General features: G+C 36.7%; 1 protein-coding gene across 2 annotated transcripts; it reads right to left on the reverse strand.

The window, feature by feature from the left end:
- Window positions 1-3,491: 3,491 nt before the first annotated feature.
- On the reverse strand, window positions 3,492-11,843 carry Gen (XPG-like endonuclease). 2 transcript variants are annotated; one of them, XM_074088708.1, is made up of 11 exons: window positions 11,477-11,842; window positions 11,308-11,402; window positions 11,021-11,225; window positions 10,826-10,915; window positions 10,443-10,596; window positions 10,026-10,158; window positions 9,450-9,611; window positions 5,270-5,438; window positions 4,796-4,940; window positions 4,568-4,645; window positions 3,492-4,453 (listed from the first exon to the last, which is right to left on the reverse strand). In XM_074088708.1, the coding sequence occupies exons 1-11, from the start codon at window positions 11,537-11,539 to the stop codon at window positions 3,549-3,551; spliced, it is 2,199 nt and encodes a 732-aa protein (XP_073944809.1). In that variant the 5' UTR covers window positions 11,540-11,842; the 3' UTR covers window positions 3,492-3,548. The 2 variants fall into 2 exon arrangements, with proteins under 2 accessions (XP_073944809.1, XP_073944816.1); XM_074088715.1 differs by lacking the exon at window positions 9,450-9,611 and having other exon boundaries at window positions 11,477-11,843.
- Window positions 11,844-13,064: the final 1,221 nt, after the last annotated feature.

Raw genomic sequence — 13,064 nt, forward strand, 5'->3', positions numbered from 1 at the left:
TTCGACTTCATACTAGCGCCCGAATCGACGCACGCACACAGCCAAGCGTCATTTACACGGCCGCTAAGTCCGCTAACCAATCTTCGCAAGACAAAACTACGCAGTGCCACGCCGCGCGCCGCGCAGTCCGGTCGCTGGTCGAGTGCTGTGTCGCGCCGCCCGCTCTATTCGCCCTAGTTTCGATTCCGTGACGTGGCTTAGCGCTCGGTACTAACTCTTTATAAGAATGAGAATTTTTATGTGATAAAATTCAACAAGTCGTTTCGAACTTGTCGCAATAGACGCAATTTTTTTTCTGTTACCAACTTATAATTTAATTAATTAATAAATAATCATAAAATCAACATAATAATATGATTTATTCCTACACCTAAAACTATTTTTTTTATTCGACTGGATGGCAAACGAGCAAGTGGGTCTCCTGATGCTAAGAGATCACCACCGCCCATCATCATCATCATCATCCCAGCCTATATACGTCCCACTGCAGGGCACAGGCCTCCCCTCAGAATGAGAGGGATTGGGCCATAGTTCCCACGCGGGCCCAGTGCGGATTGGGAACTTCACACACACCATTGAATTGCTTCGCAGGTTTGTGCAGGTTTCCTCAAGATGTTTTCCTTCACCGCAAAGCTCCACCGCCCATAGACACCTGCAACACCAGGGGGATAGCAGATGCGTTGCTAACCTAGAGGCCTAAGATGGGATACCTCAAGTGCCAGTAATTTCACCGGCTGTCTACACACAACACAACTATTTACACACATACAATAAAATCTACTCACGTCGGTTTTACTTTTTGTAGACGCCAACCCTAGCGCTCCGCCCAGCCGTAGGTATATTTCAAGAATACGGCCAATATTAGCTTTTATTTTATTTTATAGCATCGTCATTGAAATTGAACGATCATGCAAAGTTCATCATCATTAATTTTTGAGGAGTTCCCTCCTATACGTAGACGATCCTGGCCGTACTACCAAGACATCACTGCCAGATTATTGTATTGTGACCAGATTTAAATAGCACATACTTATTTGAAAAAAAAGAATGCACCTCCTCCCTAAGCAACGTCATAAGATTCAAGTGCAAATTTAACTCACTCGAGTGTAGTGGCACCCCCCTTTATATAGAGGTTGAATTTTTATAACCTATAACCTGGCCGGGGATTTTCTCAACAGATTAGTAAAGGCTGCATCAGATCAGAAACAGATACACAGACAAACAGACAAAAATTCTGTTGAATGAAACAATGAAACGTGTTCTGTTATCTATACTAAGTATCCCTAATCAACTTTTTTCAAATATCTTCCATGTACTTACAGACTTTCGACCCAGTTCAGTTTTATTATATATGTACTTACCTATGTATAGATCGCTATCCCGCGAGAACTATGCAAGTATATAAATTCCCAGAGTCTCAAACTATTTCCATACTAACTTTCAATTTAAATCGGTTCTGCGGTTTAAGCGTGAAAAAGAACCTAACAGACAGACCGACAGAGTTACGTTGATATTTGTGATATCAATAAGAAGAAATAAGGATACCTAACTAACAAGCCTTCCGGAGCTCTCTCCTGAAAAAAAAATGCATTTTTGTATGTTAAGTTGTTAATAGATATATGAGCAGCATCTGTTTACCTAATTACTTAAGTTATGGCACCAATGTAGTACTAAAAAGTATTGAAATTAATGTACCTACCTATCTTTATCTTATCTCGCCACTGAGTGAATTAAAGTTTTCGGAGGACTAAAAACGGGTTTGCCATTCTGGCATTTCTGGCACGTAAATCTATTGCTCAACACTGTTGCTCGAAGAGCGTACTTCCAAAGACGGTAAAAATGTCTTGAGAGTTCATTTTACCACAATGAACGGTAGTATTTTTTTTTTTCTATTTTCCAACTGCTTCAAACTTAAAAAGAGAAAAACCGAGCAAGCACGATTCGAACTCACGTGGATTCCATATTATGATTACTTAGTAGATATTATAAATTCGCTTAAGTATCGCTATTCCGCTGTAACTATGCAGTTTTCCGGGATAAAAACTATCCCATGTCCTTCCCAGCGTTTCAAACTATCTCCACACCAAATTTTATGTAAAACAGTTGAGTGGTTTAAGCGTAGGTAAAGAGGGTTTTTTTTGTTGATATGGCATTTGCTGCGGGGCACTACCCCTTAAGACAGACAGACAGACAGAGTAACTAATCTGACATTTACGAGTACAATATTAGTAAAGCATCCCCGGTGCCATTGAGCTATTAGGAGAAATTGTGACAATTTAGTAATCGATTACCGAATAGGTATATGAATCTATTTATAAATAAGTGATTTTATTACATTAGGTATTTGATAAAATTTTCTACGAGTAAAATCTAAAAAAACAACTGTGGAAATATCCGTCTATAAGTTTTACGATTTTCTTTTACCCACACTGGGTAATACGTACCATCAGCCAAATATGTGGTCTACCACCTTAACCCCTCGTATGTGGGAACTAAAAAAAGTACTGCATTCTATACAGTCTCAGCTGTTTTAATTAGCACAAATTCTGCTGATTTAAATAAAAACATAAAAAGATGTTTAGCGACATTGATTTAATAGGAACTTGCACAGAGTACTTTATACATATGGAACTTGTTTAAAAATTGATAGACCACTTATTGGGTTGACCGTACGTACGTACCTACATAAAACATAATAATAAATATCTGGGTGACCGAGCTCCGTTCGGGCTGAAACTCGTTACCAAGCGTTTTCCCAAGCTAGATCGATTTTTCATCCACGAAAACCCCTACGTACCAAATTTCATCGAAATCGTTGGAGCCGTTTCCGAGATCCCCGAAATATATTTTATTGAAATATATATACAAGAATTTCTCGTTTAAAGGTATAAGATAGATATTCCCTCCATTTATACTCAAAGCCACAGGTTTTTTCGAATAAGGTTTCTTGACTGATGAAATATCGCTATGATGACGTTAGTATTGTGAGGTAAGTTTGACGTCTTGCTTGCGATTGGCTAATTTTGTTTTAAGTTTTAACTTAACCTCAACTGAAATTTAGGAAAAGGTGGCTCTGCAGGGCTACTACGAAACTCGAAGTTCGTGTCGTGCGGTCCCTCTGACACTTATACTATTTAATACGAGAGCGAGAGGGACCGTACGATACGAACTTCGAGTTTCGAGTTTCGTAGTAGCCCTGCTGGGTGGCTTCAAGCTTTATCAGCTTTGTAATGATTCCGCCAATGTCGAGGTTGACTAGCACGTAGGTTCATTTAGTTATTAAATCAAGGTACGCGGAACAAAACCCGAATTTAATTCATAAAAAAATGAAGAACACCGAAAGTGCAAAATACCGATAAATGTACTTGCTTTCGATCAGATAAACATTCGACGTTTTAATATTCGGCCTTCCGTTTATAGGCCTTGTGAAATTTGACCTTCCGTATTTCGGTATTACTTACAAAAAAATTTTTAATATAAAAACAGCGTGCTAAAGAGTAGGATTTTATTTATTTACATTTTACCCGTACCAAAAAACATATTTTGTTTCATAAACGGACATTTGGCAAACTTATATCACAAGTGTTTTCACAAACATCATAAAGTACTTTGCTAGTGTGAATTTGATCAAGAGATATTTCGAAAGCGTCGCGATCGTCTGTCAGTTTGTCGAAAAAGTAGCTTGTGTTAACTTGCTGATTCAAATGGCCACCGGAATCATCATGATCCAACTTTACATATGATTTATTTAAAGGACTGCCTCGCGGCGTCGATGAGTTATAGTGTAAATCTATTAACGCACTTTTCCTGAAAACAGATTTTCGTGGGGTCGCATTTTTATTGAAAACAAGTTTCACAAAATTTTCATCTAATTTGGCAGTCTTGATGAGAGGCGCTCTAGTCACGATGCCATCGACAATGTCGGATAAATCACTGTCATGATTATTATCAATCGTTGATTTAAACATACTAAGTAAATGGTTTGGAGGCTCCATGTTCTTTGTGTTCTCATTAGTCTCTAATGACAAATTTTTAAAGCTGCTTTGCAAGCAATGTAGTTGTTTAGAAGATTTTCTCCTTTTATTTGCAATAAAACTGTGGATAGTCTTTTGTCCTTTGGTGGCAGAACATTTTTTCAGTTTTCTTTTCAATTTTATTACCTTTACGTGAACTTTGCTCGTATTCAATTCTGAAGTTTTATTCGTCAAATCGTTTTTCGCAGAACTGAGCAAATTAACAACTTCTTCTCGAGTTGATTTGTTTACTTTCCTTTTATATTTTCGCTTCGGCTTTTCATTGATTTCGCTATCTTTATTTTTCCGCCCTCTTGATTTCTTCTCCCTTACTGGTTTCTTAATTGTTTCTTCGTAAGCATTAACTATGTCTGGGTAGTAACGCTGTAGCAAATCTTGGCGCTCTATCGATGTCCACGCTACAGTTATATCTTCGCCATCTAATAATAAAAATAAGATATATTATTTCTAATAACTTGCACATGACTTACAATATAAATCTACCTATATACTATATTATCATCCAATAATTAAAATTATATTAAGCTTCATACCTTGAAATTGATCATCCGAAATCAGAGCTTCATATTGGCCATCAATATCGGTCCACTGAACCTCGTAACTAGGCACACCTGCAACCGGTAGGTAAATGTTCGATCATGAATAACGTACACTACCAACACAAAAATGCAAGGTAAGTGAGGCTTAAATTTGCATGCTTATTAAAATTAACACAGACAACGCTTGTCGATGTTTTTTTGTTTCTCATTTTCATGACTAACCTTTTGGGTTTCGTTTTTTATTTATTTTTACAGGTTTGATGGTTCTACATGGCACGTTGTCTTGAAGATGCCATTTCGTAAGCAGAGGCAAAAATTTCTGTACACTGTATCGTTCGGACCAATCCAGTTTAGATGACATGAGATTCTGAAACATAACGGTAAAATAATGGTTTTTGATAACTTATTATTATTACAAACTCATTGCTGGCATGGGCCTGAATTTTCCCAAATTGCTTCGCAAGAACGGTAAAGGAACAATATGACTTTCACAGAAGCGATTAGTATTCACAATTTATTAATGTGCGTGAATATTGAATGCGTGTGACGCACAAAAACTGTTTCATTTGTGAACACGTTACATAAATATTGTCATCTTCTGCTTCTCTGACATAAACTCTATGAAAAGCACTATTCCTTGACGCTTGAATGTATCGGAAACACCATACAGGCATCCCTACTCCCTTACCTACTTACCACGAATTGTACGAGGCTCGGAGGTGGTTTCTTTAAGCTGTCGAAGTCTAGTTTTTCAGCAGATACGTTTAGGAATTCAGTCATAACTTTCGGTTCAGGAAACGGCACTCCGCAAGATAATGCTCTTTTGCGCAGTGACAGCTCTCGCTTTACTGCCGCTACTTTCAACCTGTATAATTCAATTTTTAAACCAGCTCATGATGGAATCTATAATAATCAATTGTACAATAAGTGAGATTTTAATGTATAATATTTACTGAGCTCAGTAACAGACATTAAACAAGTGCAAGAGAAACTATTATAATCACTAACTTTGACTTTTTAAAATCGGTTAAAAAGAAAGTTTTTTTTTGTTTTGCGTTCATTCACTATAATAAATCAGGGTGATATTTACAGCTACCCAAGCAAGGTGTATGTAGTTAACTAAACTAAGTTAAGGTATATTATGTAGACATATGCAACTTCTTTTTTGTTTCTTTCTTTGAAACAAATGTAGAGAAAAGTACTTGTTTATTAACAGTACCTGTGACAGTACCTAGGGGCCCTAGCTTTGCTCGGACTAAAACTCGATAAGATAATAAGTGTTTTCCCAGAGATAACACCAAGCTAAATCGATTTGTCATCCCCGAAAACCACCACATAACTACCAAATTACATCGAAATCGTTGGAGCCGTTTCCGAGATTCTGATTAAATATACTAGAATTTCGTGTTTAAAGGTATTAAGATTACGAATAATAAATAGAAAGACACGGCACCGAAGCGGTTATACGGAAAGACCGAAAAGCAACGAGTTTAGCGGAGAGAGGTGGGTTTAAATCAAAAGTTGTATTATGTTTTAATTTATGGCAACATCAACTGGCGAAATACAGTCGATCTACATTCGAAGTCAAAGTGTAAAATGGAAATAAGCTAAAATTATTTTTGATGAAAAATTAGTAGTATAAAACACTACACACAATTTAAGCTATGATTTAAGCGTAATCTGCAAGCCATACGATACGATACGATAAATAAACAAATAATAACACGGACGTTACATTATATTTAACACTCACTAGTCAGGCTTGCGCGTCTTAGTTTTGGGGTCGTTACAGTTCGTGAAATTATATAAATATGTACAGTAAACGTCACAAATAAGTGATCACTTTTGTACCTTATCACTTTAACGTCATGTTTGAAAAGCCATACGAAATTGTGTAACGACTGAAAGCGACAAGGTACAGAAATGATCACTTATTTATGACTGTACCTACTTACACTGAAATGTTTTTCAGAAATTACAATGTAGTTTGATGCTTTGCTGGATTTTTATAAAACTAATTAGCTGTTGCCCTTGCCCGCGACTCCGTCCGCGTAGACTTAATAAAAAATGTTTACGTCCATCCCACACCTACCAAATTTTTTCGTAAAAATCGGTCAAGCCGTTTCGGAGGAGTTTGGTCACGAACACTGTGACACGAGAATTTTATATAATAGATTTTAAATCTATATACTGTGCGGAAAAATCTAGCCTTCAAATTTTGGTGCCGCTGAGTAGTAGGTACATTTTTGTAAGCTCATCTTAACAGAACTATATTGCACGTTATTTTATTGAGAGAATAAAAATTCTCTAAACCAATGGCGGGCTTAGGCTTTTTGAGGCCCGGGGCGATCTTTAATTTTGCCCTATTATTGATTTGAATATTTACTGAATGGAAAATCAAATTTTAATCAATTTACCACGTCAACACCACGTAAACATTTACAAGCGAAGCGACATCCGTCACGCAAAAACTTTTTTTTCTGTGCTTGCCAATGCCAAACCGGGGCCCCTCCTAAGTGTGGGCCCGGGGAGGACCGCCCCTGACGCCCCTCGCCCTTAGTCCGCCACTGTCTAAACGTTAATAATTAGAAATAAGACTACTATTTAGTACTAGGTACTACTAATATTTAGGCGTTCCGACCAGTAAGTACATATTTATTTGCATTTTATATTCGCAGTAACCTATCACGGATCGGGAATTTAGAAAGTAGTGTATGAATTCATTTTCTATAAAACCCGAACGTTCCTTGATGCGTGAAATGAAGCTAGCCAGCCTACAAATATAAAAGCTAAAGTTTCGGGTTGTACGAGAACCTACCTATACCTTCATAAATTTTAATGTACACATATTTGTCAATATCAAAACAACTAAAATTATATCTCTGTAGCTGTCGGCCAACATGAGTGCGATCACTCACTTTGTGTCTCTTCTTCTGATTGAATATTAAAAAGCATGTACAAAAGCATGTATCTTAAAGTTTGTCAGTTGTATTTTGTTCATTTTCTTTTGTACAATAAAGAGTTTACATACATACATACATACATACATGTATAGGTACGCCTAAGCATAGGAAAATCTAAAGCCATTGGCGGCATGGGTATCGTAGAATTACGCTGATGGTGGACGCAGAACCCAAGGACAACCAGAGTTGCGGGCAACCGGTGAATGCAAGTGGCAAAATTCATTTTTACTTATAATTAGGGTAGATCGTCAATTGCTGGCCACCTTATACTTATACTGTATTGTATTGTATTGTATTGTATTGTAAAACCTTTATTGTACATAAAAACACATGAAAATAACATAACACAGGATAATAAGATGTACAAAGGCGAACTTATCCCTTAAAGGAATCTCTTCTAAATTTTAATCAATTTACCACGTCAACACCACGTAAACATTTACAAGAGAAGCGACATCCGTCACGCAAAAACTTTTTTTTCTGTGCTTGCCAATGCCAAACCGGGGCCCCCCCTAAGTGTACTATAAATGAATTCTATTTATAGTTGACCAGAATTCACTTTATTATAACGTGGGCAGTTATTTAAGTGGCCAAGTAATTTACAATTTATACTAAAAATGAACTCTGTTTATAGGTAACTAGAATTCATTATTTTTAGTGTAAGGTGGCAGTTATTAAATGGTGGCCAGTAATTGACGATTTACCCTATACTACATATTATATAAGTAGATAGGATGTGGTTGTCACAATATTATATTGTGTCACTTCTACCAATCCGCAGTCGCAATCCAGGTTGCCATCTATCTTGTAGTCACGTAAAATACTGAATGTTTTTGGAACTAGAGCGAATGGACAAAGAAGATAGTAGCAGAGCGAACACTGGATAAGTAAGAACTTCGCCAAATAAAACACAGAGAGCGCTGCGCTGCGCTGACATGCAGCCCATGCAGGACAAAGCAATCAATGAAAATAGGATAAACTATGCAAAAATAATCTAATTTTGTTGATAATATGATAACGTGAGATTAGATGTTAATCAAATGATAAAGCATTAGTAAAGATTCTAAAAATAAAGGGTATAGCCGGGTAAGCATAGCCAAACAGCCCTTAGCGAAAAAAATGATTTGCCTTTTACCGGATTATTAACTTTAATATATGTAGTGCTTTCACCAAAAATTAAGCCACAAATGGTTCTGGTTTTTAAGAAAATATATATAAAAAGAAATAACATTTTATTTTATTTCAGCCAAAGTACTAATCCGATTTCTTTGTACCTAATTTAGATATGTTATATAGACTCGTATAATTAAGGTTATTCGGTTAGCTTTCTGTAATAAATATGATTGATTTATCTTTTGGAAAATAGTTAATGAGTTTAATTTTCAAAAAATAAAAAAAACTTGCAAGATGGCGACAGTTACCAAATTTACATATTTCATTTAAAATTTAATAATGTTGTAAACTCTTGTACTTTTTTTTGACAATTAATGATCCGCGAACACGAATACAATGATATACATAATAAGTCCAGGAAAAATATATGACTATGGCTCATAAAAGCACACTTATGGATGCCTTTAAATTGCTTTAAAATTCATAATAAATAATACAGTTCAATGAACTTCCTTTGACAGTTAACTTTTTAAATTTAGGATCCCTAACCTCTATTTTAATTAAATGCAGTATTACCAACATAACATTGAAATTGTTTTACATTCCTATTCAGTTACTAATCAATAATCGTTAAAAAATAAAAATTATTATCCATATGTTGCGGCTCAATATCGCTACCTACGCAACCTCACGTTTAAAGACCCCTATTATAAAACAGTTGCATAAAATACTATTTCATTGTTTAACATGTTTTAGGTTATTTTTAATTACAATATTTCAAGTCTTGGTGAAGATCTTACTTGTGTCCATTGTCTTGGCAGCCCCTATGCGTTGCGCATACGGGACATCCATTCTTAGCGTGCGTTCTTCCTACGTGCCCGCAGCGGTCGCAGCGGCCCGGCGCCGCCGACCAACGAGTTCTCTCCTCATACTGCTCAGGGTCACTTACCCATGACACCAACCTTAAATAAAACCTGTCTCAATAATATCTCTTTAGAATGGTACACTAGGTGTGAAAATCATCATCATCATCCCAGCCTATATACGTCCCACTGTTGGAAGCAGGCCTCCTGTCACAATGAGAAAGCTTGGGCCATAGCATAGTGCCCACGCGGGCACAGTGCGGATTGGGAACTTCACACACACCATTGAATTGCTTTGCAGGTAGGTGCAAGTTTCCTCACAATGAATTTTCCTTCACCGTAGAGCTTGTGGTAAATTATGTATGTTATTTCGCATATGAATTACGAAAAATTCAGAGGTGCGAGCCCGGATTTGAACCCACAATCCTCTGCTCAAGAGGCCATACCATAAGTCAAACCATCAATCAATCACACTTTTTTTGCGGAGTGAAGATAAATAGTAAAACTACATACCTGGATATTATTTCACTGTCATGTATAGTATGTAGAAATGATAGCACTGTGGTTATTGATGAGCCACATGCACCAATACCATAGTCACATCCGCAAAGAAGAGCCAGGGCAACCATCTTGTTCCGACCAAAACCTATCATAAAGTTTATTGGAAATAAATATGTCGGTAAAATAAAGACTGATCTTGAATTAGAAAGTCATGTTGAAGTCACTTATAATTTAGTGGGCATCACACATGCATGTAGGCTTACAGTTTACTTCTGAAGTGGATGCTCTAGCTAGAGATACTATAAGGATAGTTATTTGCAGTCAAAAGTCTTTTTATTGTCATTTCTAAGAGGGTGCGACTCCCGCATCATACCTTTCCTTTATATGTTGCATTCTATAGAATTTTTTACATAAAATCCATTAATCTACCATTATTTAGGAACATTTTTTCAGCATCGTAGCATTCAATGGAACCCTGCAATGCTCCTCCTCCAGCAGCACTTGAAACGCTGAAGTTCCGGTACACACGCCGAGCTCCATATGCAAAACAGTCCGAGTCTTGAGATACTACTGCATCAACCAGCTAGTTGTAAAAAAAAGCAGACTTAATGTTCAAGTAAGGCAGTAGCATAACTAACGTCTAACTACAGGCACGTAATTAAAATTACAGTGCAGTGGTTTTTGACCCTGCTTTTAAGCAAGTAAAATTAGAGTAAATGCATTAAGACCCAATTTTTTCTATAACAACAAATATTGTCTTTATCAGAGCAAAGGTAGCATTTTTTGGGAAGTAGAATAAACTAAACACTAACACCTTGAGAATTTAACTGAGCACATGTTGCTTCTGCTTCCCCTTTTCCATTTATACAAATGACTCCCATAGATTTTAGCAGCGTTTCACACTAGAACAAAAGTAATATTTTAAATTATTTTACCATGTTTCGCAAATTGGCAGTTTCTAATTTCTGCCTATAATTTTAATTGAAAGACAATTGTGATCCACATGCCTCTTTTAGAACATTTCTAAATCTTTTCCTTCCAACACCTGGCTGCTTGTTTGTGACAGTCTCAGATCTGGGTGCAGCTCCACGAAACTGAATTGCATTTCGAGCAGCCATCACATCTCTCTTCAGCGCAGGAGCATCACCTTCCAGTACAAATACTGGATTTACATCAGCTAATATAAGAAAAATTGTTCTAAAAAACAAATTTCTGCAACAAACAATCCTTGGCTTAAACAAAAGAAGAAATAACAAGCTAAGAAATAGTTTACATGTTAAACAAGTTTGCATACCTCAAGTACAATTTGGGTTGAATATGATAATCTGTAACATTCTGACTGTCACAAACCCATCCTGCTAAGTCTACAGCAATTGTCTCTCCCCTTATCTGTAACCATAATAAGTGAAATAATAAAGTCATGTAAATGACACACATTTTAAGAAATTAATGGTTTAACAAACCTCATGAAGAGATTTCTTTTCACTAAATGGTGAGAGTACAGTCCAAAGTCCTTTTATGCCCATTTTGCTTATAACGCGATGTTTTGTTTGTTGAGTTTATTGTAAATTGTATATATTGAAAGGCTGTGAAATTTGCAGGACAATCTTTGTTACAACTGTTACAAGCAACATCCTCTTAGTATTATAAAAATAAAGCCTAAGATCAATTTACTGATTACAGTTAAGTTCTCTTAAAATGCTTAGAAATTATATTTAAATAAAACAAAGTACATATTTAAAGTCATAAATTTAAATCACAGGTATCGCAAGAAAGTTCAAAGTTTCAACCGAAATCAGTCAGACAGACAAGACAACTTTATTGAAACTTGACTTGACATTGACAGTTAGGGTGCCACCACATGCAGTTGTTAGTCTTGTGTTAGCTGTGTTAGTCACTCGTTTGCAGCGATAAATCTGATCACGTGACCCCATTTTGGAGGTGATTTTGAATTTCTCACGACTCAAAAATGTAGCGTCAAGTCGCCGCGTCAAGCAGCAGCGACAAGATGGCTTCTTGCAGGAATGGTCTTGGTCTTGGAAGCTCATTTCGTAATCTCGTTTAGTATCGTGGCAGTGGTACAGATAAAAAAAATGGAGTGAATGAAAAAAAAAAATTCTGTTTTTGCCGAAATTGAAGAGGTTTTTTTTTCAGTGTCACGTGACCAGATTTATCGCTGCAAACGAGTGACTAGCGACTGCATGTGGTCCCACCTTTACTATTTACATGAAATCGCTCGACGCTCGTTTCCAGTGTCAAATCTGGTCACGTGGCATATAGCGATAAAGCTGAAAAATGTTGAACTTTATCGCTGGAAAAAATCCTCTTCAATTTCGGCAAAAATACTGTTATTTATTTTTCATTTACTCCTATTTCTTTTATTTGTACCACTGCCACGACTGCAGGGCTACTATGAAACTTGAAGTTCGTATTTTACCATCCCTCTCGCTGTCGTATTAAATAGTATAAGGGGCTGTTTCAACATCCATTGATTAGCGTTAACCGACGGTTAAATGTGATGCCGTCTCCGTCTATTCAAACAAAACAAATAGAGACGGCATCATATATTAAACTTTATCAAAAGTGATCCTCTTCAATTTCGGCAAAAATACTGTTATTGACTGTACCACTGCCACGACTGCAGGGCTACTATGAAACTTGAAGTTCGTATTTTACCATCCCTCTCGCTGTCGTATTAAATAGTATAAGGGGCTGTTTCAACATCCATTGATTAGCGTTAACCGACGGTTAAATGTGATGCCGTCTCCGTCTATTCGAACAAAACAAATAGAGACGGCATCATACCTAACCGCCCGTTAACACTAATCAATCGAAAGTGAAACAGTCCCTAAGTGTCAAAGGAACCGCACGACACGAACTTCGAGTTTAGAGTTTCGTAGTAACCGTACTGCTACTAAATGAGATTAAGAAATCAGCAGGACTACTACGAAACTCGAAGTAAGTGTCGTGCGGTCTCTCTGACAATTATACTATTTAATACGAGAGCGAGAGGGATCGCATGATACGAACGAACTTCAAGTTTCGTAGTAG

This window comes from Choristoneura fumiferana, chromosome Z (genome assembly GCF_025370935.1).
Source record: "Choristoneura fumiferana chromosome Z, NRCan_CFum_1, whole genome shotgun sequence".
Classification (NCBI taxonomy): Eukaryota; Metazoa; Arthropoda; class Insecta; order Lepidoptera; family Tortricidae; genus Choristoneura; species Choristoneura fumiferana.

Bases quoted from the DNA above. Each gene is read 5' to 3' on its own strand.
- Gen (XM_074088708.1), bottom strand. From the start codon at position 11,539: ATGGGCATAAAAGGACTTTGGACTGTACTCTCACCATTTAGTGAAAAG. The intron at 10,159-10,442 runs GTAGATTAATGG...ACTTTATGATAG, and splicing joins AAAAATGTTCCTAAATAATG to GTTTTGGTCGGAACAAGATG. The intron at 5,439-9,449 runs GTAAGATCTTCA...TGAATTATACAG, and splicing joins TGCCAAGACAATGGACACAA to GTTGAAAGTAGCGGCAGTAA.